The following is a 12,424-nucleotide window of genomic DNA, read 5'->3' as shown; positions in this document are numbered from 1 at the left end:
GATGGGTTTTGGTTTTTATTTGTCCAGATTTGAAATATCTGTCTCTGAGATTCAAAAAATTATATTTAAAAAGCTGAACTGCAATATTTATCTTCTGGAAATAAAGGTTCGTTTTCAAAGGCACTATTTTTTCTGTAGGAAGTAGTTCCAGTGGGGCCTGTGGAAAATTATTTCTAAAAAATAGTAATCAGTGCTTGTAAGCTACACAAATTAAGTTGCAATGACTATTATTGTATTGAGAAGGATGTGAGAGCAAATATTTTCTCACTTGAGAGTGAAAAGTTCCAGGTCCATTGGTCCCTGACAAACTGATCTCAGGGACTAAACTTGGAAGTTAAAAGTCCCTGTTGTGCATTGTGTTTGTGTTTCCAGCACATCTGAGGAAGCAGGTAAATCATGCAAATAAGACCCATGAGGAGTTTAATTATGATGGCAGCATTTAGAGACGCAGCATATGGAAACAACATCACAGATTTGTCTTATTCTTTGCATTTACTGCTGCGTGAGTTGGAGTGATTGAGAAGGAGAAATGCAGAGGAGGGAACTTAGAGCATTTGTCTCCACAGTAACATTTGTGTAACATCTGCAGAGTGTTTATTTCTGCTTCAGAACTTAATGGCTGTGAAACAATCTGAAAACGCTTTATTTATCTCATTCATTACCTCTTGCTACTGCTGCTCTCTTTCTTTTTTCACTCTCTAACTGCTTCCTTGACCACCGCTGCTCTGTCTCTCTCTCTCTCTCTCTCTGTCTGACTCACTTGTACTCTCAGCTCATTCCTTCTTTATCTATCTGTCTGACAACAATGCCTTAGTTTACTGTTAACATTTAATAAACAAAGAGTGATGTCCTCCTCTTGTCCTAAACTGGTCCTAAATTGATAAGAGACAACTTCCACATTCCCATTTATGAACCAAGTACACAAGTCACACACAAGCCTCTGTATTGTGTGTGTTTGACTACACGGCACAAACTATACACAAATGCACAAATGATACTTATAGGGTAAATTCATTGTTGATTTTGGCTCTTTTCATAGGATTTGTTAACAAAAAGAAACATTTAAATAGACTAAAATATAAATTATATAATATGTATGCTTGTAATTTGGGTGAACGGACCCTTTAAAAATGTATATTTGAACAATATAGAAATGTGGAAATCCACTTTTAGCTCCTGCAATAGTGACTTTGGTGATTGCTAGTTTTAGATTAACAGCACAAAGGCTAATTTAGATGCACACTAGTATATCCACATACACACACAGCAGTGGTATATGGAGCTTATCTGTTGAATTCCAGCAGTTAACAGAACCTTTAGCAGAGAATCCTTCAGATATACAAAAGAACACACACACACACACACCCACAGTCTTATCTGTTATAAAATGATGGGGGCTTCAGTACCTTTAGGGCAGCGACAGCCGGGTTGACATTCGGCGTTGCCCTGGCACTCGATGCCCTGCTGGAGGTCTGAGCAGCGCTGGGGACACTGGTTGGCACACAACACGAACTCCTGGCCCGGCGGGCACCCTTTCTCATCTGACAATATACAAACAGAAGGTCATGAATTTTCCCATGATGCTGCAGGCATTTTCTTCGCCTCTGCGACAATGCTGTTCACAAGCTGTGTTGACTTTTCGAGACCATAAGAAATAAAAGACCATATGTTGAATTAATGAGCAGTCCGTGCAGAGAATGAACTAATCCTAGGGTCACTGGAATCTAAACTCAACAAGTGTGTGTGTGTGTGTGTGTGTGTGTGTGTGTGTGTGTGTTGGGTCTGTCTCACCGCAGGGCTTGGTGTTGCAGGGTTTGACCTGGTTCTTCTCTCCTTCACATTTCTTTCCACCGTTCTTAGGTGGAGGGCTGGAGCAGGAGCGGGTGCGTATGGAGCGCCCGCCACCGCAGCGCTTATCACAGCGGGACCAGGGACTCCACCTGGACCAGCCTCCATCCACTACAGACGCACATGATATGAATATAAACAAAAACTTACAAAATACCATACACCAGTTTTGTTTGCATGTTTTACACCATGTACAACAAATCACATATACTTAACATTAAAGTCTTATTCCTGTTTAGTACAAAATTGGTGTCATTCTCATATTTTTGTACATCATTTCTATCAGTTATGATAACAGTATGCTCACTTGATGAATACAAAACTATTATCTTATATTATACAGATTAACACACATTGGAATGGCGGCCAAAACTAAAATAGAACTGAATTAAAACTGCACCAACTGGACCTTAATGAAACACCTGCATTAGTTAAAGTTAAAATCAGATGTTTTAGGCCTTCATTATTTGACTAAATATATTTGAGTTAAATCAAACTGCTCCTTTGTGAGTTAATCCGGTTCTGCCAGGAAGCCATTGGTTATCTCAACCATGGTTCACTGTTATGAATTTTTTTTTTTACAACATTGCTGAATAATTTTGCCCAAGACAGCATGTCAATGTAAGAGACATCATGTCAAAGTAAAAGACATCATGTCAATTTCCTCAAAACTGCTGTCTGACTGCACACACTGACCTCTGCAGGGCTTGATGTTACAGAAGCGATGTTCCAGGTTTCCTCCTAGGATGTCTTCACACCACGAGCCGTTGGTACCGGGGCTGTGGAAGGTTCGGATCCTATGCTGCTGCCCCACCCCGCAGGACCGAGAACAAGAGCCCCACTCCCCCCACTCTGTCCACGAGCAGTTCCTCTTCACACAGTCGGGCCCCACACATACGTCACCACCACCACCTGGAATACAACACAAAAGGAGGAGGACATACTGTAGTGGCTGGAAATCACTCTATCTTTTTGGATGGTATTCCCATTGTGCAAACTACTATTCTGTTGTATACTATTCACACTCTTTGGTATAAACCTCACATACAAAGTCCAGCAGACTAACTCCCAGTGAGATTGGAATTAATCACAAGAGCTGCTCCATAATACAGCTTGTCTGCACTAATCTCTAGTAATGCATGCGCTGGTCAGTAAATAAAACAGGCCACTTAAAAACCTGTTCTGTTGAGTCTGAGATAAGCTTGGTAATAATTACAAACCACTACACAAACAATCACTCTGTGAAATCTGCTGTGTGAGGAGACGTTTTACTGGGGGAATACAGATGACTTGCATTGTGTTCTATTTCACACATAGGATCTAAATCACAAATATGTATAAATAAAATAAATGTATTACAAATAATGTGGTCTTTTTTGTGCTGCCCAAAACAGCTACAGTATTCTACCATTAACTACTGTCTATTCTCAAAAGTGGCTCTTGAATAGATTAACAACACTTCCTTTTCTTCAGTCTCCTATGCTACATATTACAAGCTGGTCTATTCTCATTCTTATAATATCACTACTCTCATGATGCTATTGCTGTATCTAAGCAACAAGGCTGGATGATTGGCAGGAGGCAGAAAAATATACAGAAAAAATTCATGTTTACTGTATAGTAAGTGATACAAGGGAAAGATATGACATCAGCAAGACGAGGCTGATAATATGAGCGCTCATACCGGGACACTGGGGAAGGTTACAGGCTTTTTCCTGCTGAGAGTTTCCAGAGCAGGGAGGTTTGATACACCGTCGATGGCGGGACTTGGTGGCCGGCCTGAGAGCATCACTGCAGGTTTTAGTGCAGGGACTCCACAGAGACCAGGGAGAGAAGCCAGAATCCTCGTCTATGGAGGATAAAGAAGCAAAATTATTATTTATACAGTGTGTGCAATATTTAAACATATATTAAAAATATCTGTAAAAAGGATAGTAAGAAACAAAACAGAGGAAAAATAGGAAACACTGTATCAAGGTGTCATTTACCTGGTAGTGCTGGTTCTTCTGTGGGACCAACTATAACTGCCAACAACATGTAAAAATTTAATATCAGTGCGAGCACAGTTAGTATTTTTATTATGACTGCAAATGTGACTCTTAATCATTTATTTGTGATTCAATTCAATGTAAAAAAAACAAACAAACTTACAAACAAAACACCCCCAGCTATCCAGTACATACTAAACCTACAGTACACTACTCTCTGTACCTGGGCAGTCAGGGGCTTGGCAGTATGTGGTTTCCTGTATTGGCCCCTGGCAGTCTCTCCCTCCGTGGGCCGGGGCGGGCTGAGTGCAGCCCCTGGAGCGAGTCTTCAGTCCCAGACCTCCACAGGACAGCGAGCAGGGGCTCCAGGGGCCCCATGGTGACAGACCACCGTCAACGGGGCAGTACTCAAAGGAACAGTTCCACCTGCCGTGCTCACAGCCGCTAAACACAGGGGAGGAGGAGATATGAGTGTGAGAAGGTTGATAAAGCAATAATGGTGATGGGAAAGTGAAAGCTTAAAAGTTAGAAATGTGGACTTGAGGCCACAATTTGGTAATCACGATGTGTGCTTTATTTTAATATGCAACCAGGGTGCTCAGTGCCTAATGAGTCCTTAAATTGGGAACTACAGATGCTCTCTAATCTGCCAGCAGGAGAAAACAGTGTACTTAATTGGCAGTGTGAGTATCTAATGTAGTGCGGCTGCAAATATTCCCAAAGTCCTCTGCTCACCAGGAGCTGCAGTCATAAATCAGTGTCTCTCCAGGCTGGAGCTCCACTCCCTCAGAGATGTTATGGAGGAGCAGAGATGAGACCGGCATGATAGAGAAACTCTGAAGAGAAGCCAGAAATTCTTTGTCCACAAGGCACGGACACTCCTGAAACACAAACGTTACAATAATAACCTCACAGCACATTCATTTTTGCTCTTTATAAATGTTTGGATTCTTTTTTGCAGTTTGGTATTCAGATGCACATATCATCAATCTATGAGACTGTAGAGGTTACAGATGGCAGAGAGCTCACCTGCAGGCAGAGTCCGTGGTGTTGGTAGGTGTGAGGGGGGCAGTGGCAGCCCTCCTCGCATCCATCTGAGTAGCAACCCTCCCTGCCGCTGACCTGAGCGCAGCTGAAAGGACAACCTTCACCTCGTTCGCACTCCCTGTACAGCCTGCCAGGAGGACAGCCCACTTCTGCCAAAAAACACAATGTCAGACAAACAAAAACACTCAAAAACTGGATTTGAGCTTTGGAACACGAGAGAGGGAGGCTCTACGGGGGTTGTACAGAGGAGTATGAGGAAAGCAGGGACTCACCGAGGCAGACCTGGGTGTTGCAGGTCTTGCTCTGGCGGTTGAGGCCGTTGCAGGGTGGAGAGCTGCAGATACGAGAGCGGAACTGCTGCCCTCCGCCACAGCTGACCGAACACGCTGACCACTGAGACCAGGGGAGCCACGGACCCACTGAGTCTGGAGCCAAAAACACACAGAGACTTATAATACAGCATAAAGAAAGATTGTTAAGTCAGGACTACATGTCCCTTTGTAACTTACTCTTTTTTCTGTGAATGCAAACAATTTGACTTCACTAAGAAGGATGATATTTAGGGTAAAGTAAGTAATCAACTCCTGTTTTTTCAGATTGTGTGTGCTTTTTAAAAGTCCAGCTCTTATTGAGTACCTGTGCACACATGTGTGTTGCATTCTTTCTGCTGTTCAGCGACTCCCAGGCAGCCTCTCCCGCCGCTCTGAGGAGACGGATTGTCACACTGGCGTCTCTTGAACTTGACTCCTCCACCGCATGGAAGCGAGCATATGGTCCAGGCTCCCCATTGGCTCCAGCCACCGTCGACGTGGCAACCGGGTACTGAATGACACTGTAAAACCCCGGCCTCACATGAACTAAGTTAAGTAGGCAGAGAATAAAGAACAAAAATAAAGAAAGGTATAGATGACATTAATGTTATTTTATTAACATTAATTGAAATTGTTGATTTTCATTGTGCTTCTCTCGTCTATCCTTCCTTTCTCTCCTCTCAACCCCAACCCATCGAGGCAGATGTCCGCCCACTTCTGAGTCTGGTTCTGCCTGAGGTTTCTTCCTGTTAAAAGGGAGTTTTTTCTCGCCACTGTTGCTCATGTGGGAATGTTGGGTCTCTTTAAAGTTAAAACCTGAAGAGTTTGGTTTAGAACCTGCTCTATGTGTTAAGTGCCTTGAGATAACTTTGTTGTGATTTGGCGCTATACAAATAAAGATTGATTGATGATTGATATTATTATTATTATGTTATTTTTATTTAATGAATTTGTTTATTTGCATTCATACTCATAAATATTTAACATAAAATGCTTCAGAAGTATTAAGTCGTGCTGTACCAGTTTTTGCAGTCACTGATGACGCTGTCTCCTGGGTTTACAAACTGCCAATCAGACCCACCAGGCCATACCCATGATGCATTGCTGGAATCTAGACCACCTGCCAAAAGATCAAAGCAAAAAAAAAAAGAAAGAAAGAGAGAAAGAGGAAGAGAGAAAAATATATAGATTTATAAAAAGAGAACAAATCAATAACCTGCTAACTGTCTTAGTACATCAGACAGCTATTGATTATATGCACCCACACAGTGTAACCTCCTTCACCTGCAAACTTCATGTAAACACATTGTGGCTCTCACCAGTAGCAGAGCTGTTGTGGTACTTGCAGCGACACTCCTCCCTCGCCACGCACGCTCCGTCCTGGAGGACCGAGTCGCCCGGACAACCGCAGGTCCGGCTGCACTCGGGGGAGTCCAGGCACACTGTGTCGCCATGGAGATCGGAGCACGAGCGGGGACAGGGCTTTCCGCAAGGCCATTCTTCCTGGCCTCCACCGCAGTCTGCAGAAGGGAGCAGCAACGTACATATTTTGACAAACATTACAGAACACACAGCATATCTTAGTAAATAAATGTGTGAGACAGTGTAGAAGAACTACAAAAACAGAGAGATTTCCCCACTGGTTTTTGGTGAAGTACAGATCCACAGATGAAAACAGATGTGGGTCAGCCTAATGAAATCAGCTGAAACTCAACACTATTACAGCTGGAGTGGAAAGCCAATAAACCTCCTGATTGTGTCTAAATGAGGGAAAAACGCATTCCTGAAATGGATGATTGATGAAAAGTGTTGGGTTGAATCCTCCCTGACTCTGCGGCCCTGTTGGCTTATCACAGCAGTGCAGAAGTCTGTCACCTTGGAGTTTATCAGTAACTGCTGTTATCATTCGGCATGCACAGGAACATGGGAGAGCAGTTTAGTTCAGTTTATTTCAACAGGCCTTTTATTTTAGTTTCATTCAACTTAAGCAACCTTGTTTCTCTGTCACTATTCACCAGCAGGGACACATACAGAAATACTGATGGAGCTCAACCTTGTTTCTTTTTAGGCCATTTCATTTATTTTCACATCTGCACAAGAGCTAAACTTCAGCAGCAGTTTTTTACTCACTCTATCTTAATTTTTATCCATTGACTGACCTGAGCAGACCGTAACGTTGTCGTGGCAACTGCGGCGCTGTCTGCTTTCTCCGAGACAGGGCAGACCACCGAATCTGGCGGGAGGGCTGTTACAGTCCCTGGTACGAGTGGACGATCCGGCGCACCCGTCACAATCTGACCAAGTTGACCAGGGACTCCAAGAACCATGGACTAGAGGCAGCAATGAGAGAGGAGAGGCACGAGAAAATCATATGTGGCAGTTTGAGGTCACACCAAAAGATGAGGAAAAAACATATAGAGACAGAAAATAGAAGAATTAGAAGAGAAAATGAAGGTGTAACAGAGGACAAGCCAAGCTAAAAATAGCTATAAGTCACTGGGCTGGAAGTGGAAACATCCTACCTGGACAGAAGGTGATAACAGGGCAGGGCTGTCTCTGGATTTGAACCCCGATCCCGTTATGTATTTCCTGTTCTCCAGAGCAGGGCTCCCCTCCTGCCTTGGGCTCGGGACAGCCACAGCTCCTGTAGCGGGACACCGACTCTGCCCCACAGGTCCTGGAGCAAGGAGTCCACTCTGACCACTCACACCAGCCGCCTGACACTGGAAAGACACAGAGGTGTGTAGAGTTTAGAGCTAAGGTCATTACCACATACATATAAAATCTCAATGGAATGGAATAAAGATGTTTTTATAAGGCGTGAAATCCTGAATAAAGACATCTTTTTGTATACTTTTTGATATAATTTGATGGGTGAGACTTGAAGCTGGTCCAACTCACCTGGACAAGGATATCTGGTGCAGTTGAGTCTCCCTTCTTCACAGGTGCTGAAATAAATAGGTGATAACAACAAAATGATCTTTTTCCTTATCCTTTCTTTCTGATTGGATTTCTATGAGTGCCTAAATATGTACGTGTGTATGACTCTGACCAGTTGTTACATCCATCAGGGGCTACAGTGGTCTCTCCTGGCTCCAGTCGGCCTCCAGTGCTCAGATCCAGGCAGGGACAGTCTTCTCTCTCTACACACACTGTCCCGTTAGCAGACAGGATCTTTCCTTCTGTACAGTAGCATCCTGGCTCACAACTCCACTCACAATGCTGTCATTTAGAGAAAAAAATCCCCTCATCAGCACCACAATTCTACATCTTATTCCAAAAAGCATGACTCAGTGTTAATGCAGAGGTAATGGGTGAAAATATTTTGGAGAGATACTCACTGCCAGATCATCACAGGAGCGTGGGCAGGAGGGTCCGCAGCTACTGAACACTGTGCCTGGTACTTTGGAGCATGGCGCCACTGAAAACACACACATGCACACACATACAGCGCAATGCTACATCAGTGGAGTACTCTTTTAGTATGCACCTGCAGACAAAACACACTCCCACACACACACATGTGCATTCTACACAATCTCTTAACATACCTGGGCAGTGGTCAGTGTTACAGGTGATAACCTCTGTCCCTAGTCCCTCGCAGTAATTCCCTTCCCCCTCTGGAGTGGGACTGTCACACTCTCTCCTCCTGCTCCGAACACCCCCGCCGCATGACTTGGTACAGTCTGTCCAGTTAGTCCACTGACCCCAGCCGCCATCACCTTGAAATGCCAAAACATCATGATCAAATAGCAACAGAAAAGAAGACTTAACAGCAAATACAGGTTAGTCAGATGACAGCTACAGCTATAAAGATCTGGTAATAATCATCATCATATCATTATTATAGTCACACACAAGGAGTTTAATTAGATTTGATATTTTTGCAGTATATCACTTTCATATCAGTTTCAAGATGTCCTTTTTTTAAAGATTAACATAATCTTAATGAAAGAAAAATGAAACATTCAAAGATGTACCAATAATGTTTATGTGGGTGTAGTAAGTTCAATCTGTAAACTCACCTGGATCATAAAAGATTTAATTTTCTTTGATAAACTACTAAAATGTTGTTATCAGTATCTCTACACTGTATATTCACATTAATAATTCTGTGGCTTAAGGTTAGAGGATGTTTCCAAAGCAATGCAACTCATGCTATAACAAATTAAGTTTGAGAAAATCTCCTCACAGATCTTCAAAAAGGTAGATATAGAAGTGGTCTGATATGTAATTCAGTCAAATGTGCATGAAATCAATGTATATATTAAATTGACAGTAGAGTGCCAGTCAATAGAAACTCACGGTCACATGGGGCGGTGATGCATACTTGATCCTCACGGTGAGGTCCCAGACATGGCAGGCCGCTGCCGGAGCGTGGGGGGCTGGAACAGAACCGGTAGCGAGACTGGAGACCTGCTCCACACGAGACGGAACACTGACCCCAGGGAGTCCACAGAGACCACTGGCCATCAACTGGAGATTGTGTGTGTGTGTGTGTGTGTGTGTGTGTGTGTGTGTTTGTGCGTGTGTGTGTGAGTGTGTGTGTGTGAGCAGAATGAGGAGGAAAGGTTGCATTTATGTTCATATTACTTTTTCTTGTTGTTTTGCATCACTACATTGTCACTTAGAACCATAATCTAAATTGAACTGAGGGCCTAGCATGTGAAACTGTGACCCATTAATGATCTATAAACAATGAAATAGTTAGATAAAGACAAGTAGATAAGCAGATAAAGATAAAGTCAGTGACATTTTGCCTACCATTACAGCTGACTCGAGAGCAGTTTACCAGCCTCCCTGCTTCACATGTACTGAAATAATACACACACACACACACACACACACACACACACACACACACACACACACACACACACACACACACACACACACACACACACACACACATACATACGAGTAAAATCATACTTTTTATCTCTCACTGATGAACAGAAGAACTTGCAGCTATGGTGACATAAATTCATGATGGCTCACAGCAACTAAAGAAGAAAGGCAGTTATACTTACCAGTTGTTGCAATCAGTTGAAACTATGTCCCCAGGTTTATACTGCTCTCCATCCACATCACAGCGACACTCAGCCTCCTGGACACACACACTATCCTAGGAATATGAAGAAGGACGAAAAGTAATGGTGTAATTATTCTCCATATATTTTCTGGTTGTATCTCTATAATGCTATTTGAACCACCTGCTGGACAGTCCCGTGTGGACACTGGCAGCCTGGTGTACAGTTACTGCTGATGTCCATCGAGAGGTCTGTACAGGACAATGCTCCCCTCACACACTGCTTCCACTCCTGGCCAGGTGGACACACTCTGCCATCACCTGAAACAGCAGCAGATTCCAACCAGAGATCTATAAAAAATTCTCAGTATAATCAAAAACACTGATTTGGACATCGATGAGTCCTTGTTGTCCAATACTTACACAACAGAAGCTCACTGATACACAAACATTACATTAAGTAAGGCAATCAAATAATAATATCATCCATTAATGTGCCAATACAATTAATTACATTGAAATATTGATGTTGCTAAAAACTACTGTGTGCCTTTTTTCTTCTGTCTTCTTTATAGCATACATAATGAGAGATTTATTTACAAATTGGGATTGGATGTACTAGAATAACCATTCATTTTTGTATTTTGACAGCCTGTTCCATCCTAAAACACTGCAATAAAATCTCAATGAATTATACAAGCCTCTCTGTGAATCATTTTTTTTAATACCTTAAAAATTGGTTTCTTTATGAGTTTAATAATGCTGTGGTCTGAGGCAAAAATACAATCAATGCAATACATATCTGACAGAAGTTGTAGAATACATTCTGTAGCCAATTTGTAAAATCCTGTCATTAAACATAATGGTATTCATAGATGATTGAGTGTGTAGTTCTTGCTGTACCACATGGCTGCAGGTTACAGGCGCTGAACTGCTGAGGGGTGCCATGGGTTCGGATGGGCCCACGTGTTCGGGTCCTGTAACCTCCTCCACACGTCACTGAACATTCTGACCAAGAGCTCCATGGCTCCTTCACACCTAAGACACATTATAATAGGATTAACTTCTTTTACATTTTTAGATTTAGCTTATTTTAAAAACTTCTTACAAAATACACTAGGAAAAAAAGAAAACTAGTCATTCAGACCAGCTTCTTTAGAATCTGTCAGGTACCATACACACTCTCTGGATTGTATGTACAATAACATTATTCAGTGAGGACGACTCCTCACCGAAGCAGGGTTCAATGCTACAGGTGTCAATCCCAACTCTGTCTCCTTTGCACGGGTGTCCGCCAAAAGCTGGAGGGGGATTGGTCCCTGATCGGTACCGCCTTCTCACACCGACGTCACATGTTCGACTGCAAGCGCTCCACTGCGTCCAGCTGCTCCAGCCACAGTCCACTGAGATACACACACAAGACGGAGAAAGAAAGAGACAATAAGAGAGAATAAGATACTTTAAGATTGAGAGAAGGAGGGAGGGAGAGATGATAAATGTACATCCAAAGCTGCATTCAACAGTAAGGTCACTCACCAGGGCAGGGAGCTGTTCCACACTCCATTTCTCCATTAGTGCAAGTGCTGATGGAGACACAGGTGACATTCGATTTTAGAAATGTCAATGCACTCTTTAACAAAAAAAAGGATTTAAATACAGTTATAATTTTTGTCTCTTTGCCAGTGCAGTACCAGTTATTGCAGGTGTCCACAGGCAGGGTGGCACCGGTAGGGTACAGCTCCCCCTGGTGGTAACATGGGCACTGTGCCAGTGGCACACAGCTGCTGTTGAACAGGTAGAAGCCCAGGGCGCAGTAGCAGCCGTCGTAACATGCGGTGGCACACTGCACCTCTGCGGAGGTCATGTCCAAACACACCCGCGGACAAGCACCGCCCTGAGCCTCGCACTCGGCTGCTGTCATGTACACCATGCCCTCTGGACACACACCTGAGAGACAAGGAGTGGAAGTGCAACACACACACACACACACACACACACAGATTCATTGTAGAGGGGACAAACCACAGGAAGACACTGCAATACAAAATTAGCACAAACTAGGGCCTGAAATATAGACCTATAGAGTTGACATTTCATTAAGACAGAACAGACAGATTGCTTTCCTTTATCAAATGCTCTTATAATTTTGTCCATCCAGTTGGAACTAATGATCAATAGTAAATAAGGAGCATAATTCAGTG

General features: G+C 43.0%; 1 protein-coding gene across 1 annotated transcript in view; it reads right to left on the bottom strand.

Annotated features, from left to right (window-relative positions):
• sspo (SCO-spondin) overlaps positions 1-12,424 on the bottom strand; it is a 107,534-nt gene that overhangs the window by 27,706 nt on the left and 67,404 nt on the right. The window contains 25 exon segments of the mRNA XM_053342197.1: positions 1,407-1,541; positions 1,792-1,959; positions 2,545-2,760; positions 3,533-3,697; positions 4,060-4,280; positions 4,572-4,717; positions 4,866-5,032; positions 5,156-5,308; positions 5,682-5,740; positions 6,215-6,314; positions 6,487-6,714; positions 7,354-7,524; positions 7,717-7,917; positions 8,096-8,142; positions 8,247-8,416; positions 8,536-8,615; positions 8,746-8,916; positions 9,500-9,689; positions 9,888-9,918; positions 10,225-10,319; positions 10,408-10,544; positions 11,127-11,261; positions 11,456-11,626; positions 11,760-11,806; positions 11,915-12,170. Coding sequence (XP_053198172.1) covers positions 1,407-1,541; positions 1,792-1,959; positions 2,545-2,760; positions 3,533-3,697; positions 4,060-4,280; positions 4,572-4,717; positions 4,866-5,032; positions 5,156-5,308; positions 5,682-5,740; positions 6,215-6,314; positions 6,487-6,714; positions 7,354-7,524; positions 7,717-7,917; positions 8,096-8,142; positions 8,247-8,416; positions 8,536-8,615; positions 8,746-8,916; positions 9,500-9,689; positions 9,888-9,918; positions 10,225-10,319; positions 10,408-10,544; positions 11,127-11,261; positions 11,456-11,626; positions 11,760-11,806; positions 11,915-12,170 — 3,660 coding nt within the window.

The sequence above is a fragment of the Scomber japonicus genome, chromosome 21, assembly GCF_027409825.1.
Source record: "Scomber japonicus isolate fScoJap1 chromosome 21, fScoJap1.pri, whole genome shotgun sequence".
Lineage (NCBI taxonomy): Eukaryota > Metazoa > Chordata > Actinopteri > Scombriformes > Scombridae > Scomber > Scomber japonicus.
This window is presented reverse-complemented; position numbering and strand designations above follow the sequence as displayed.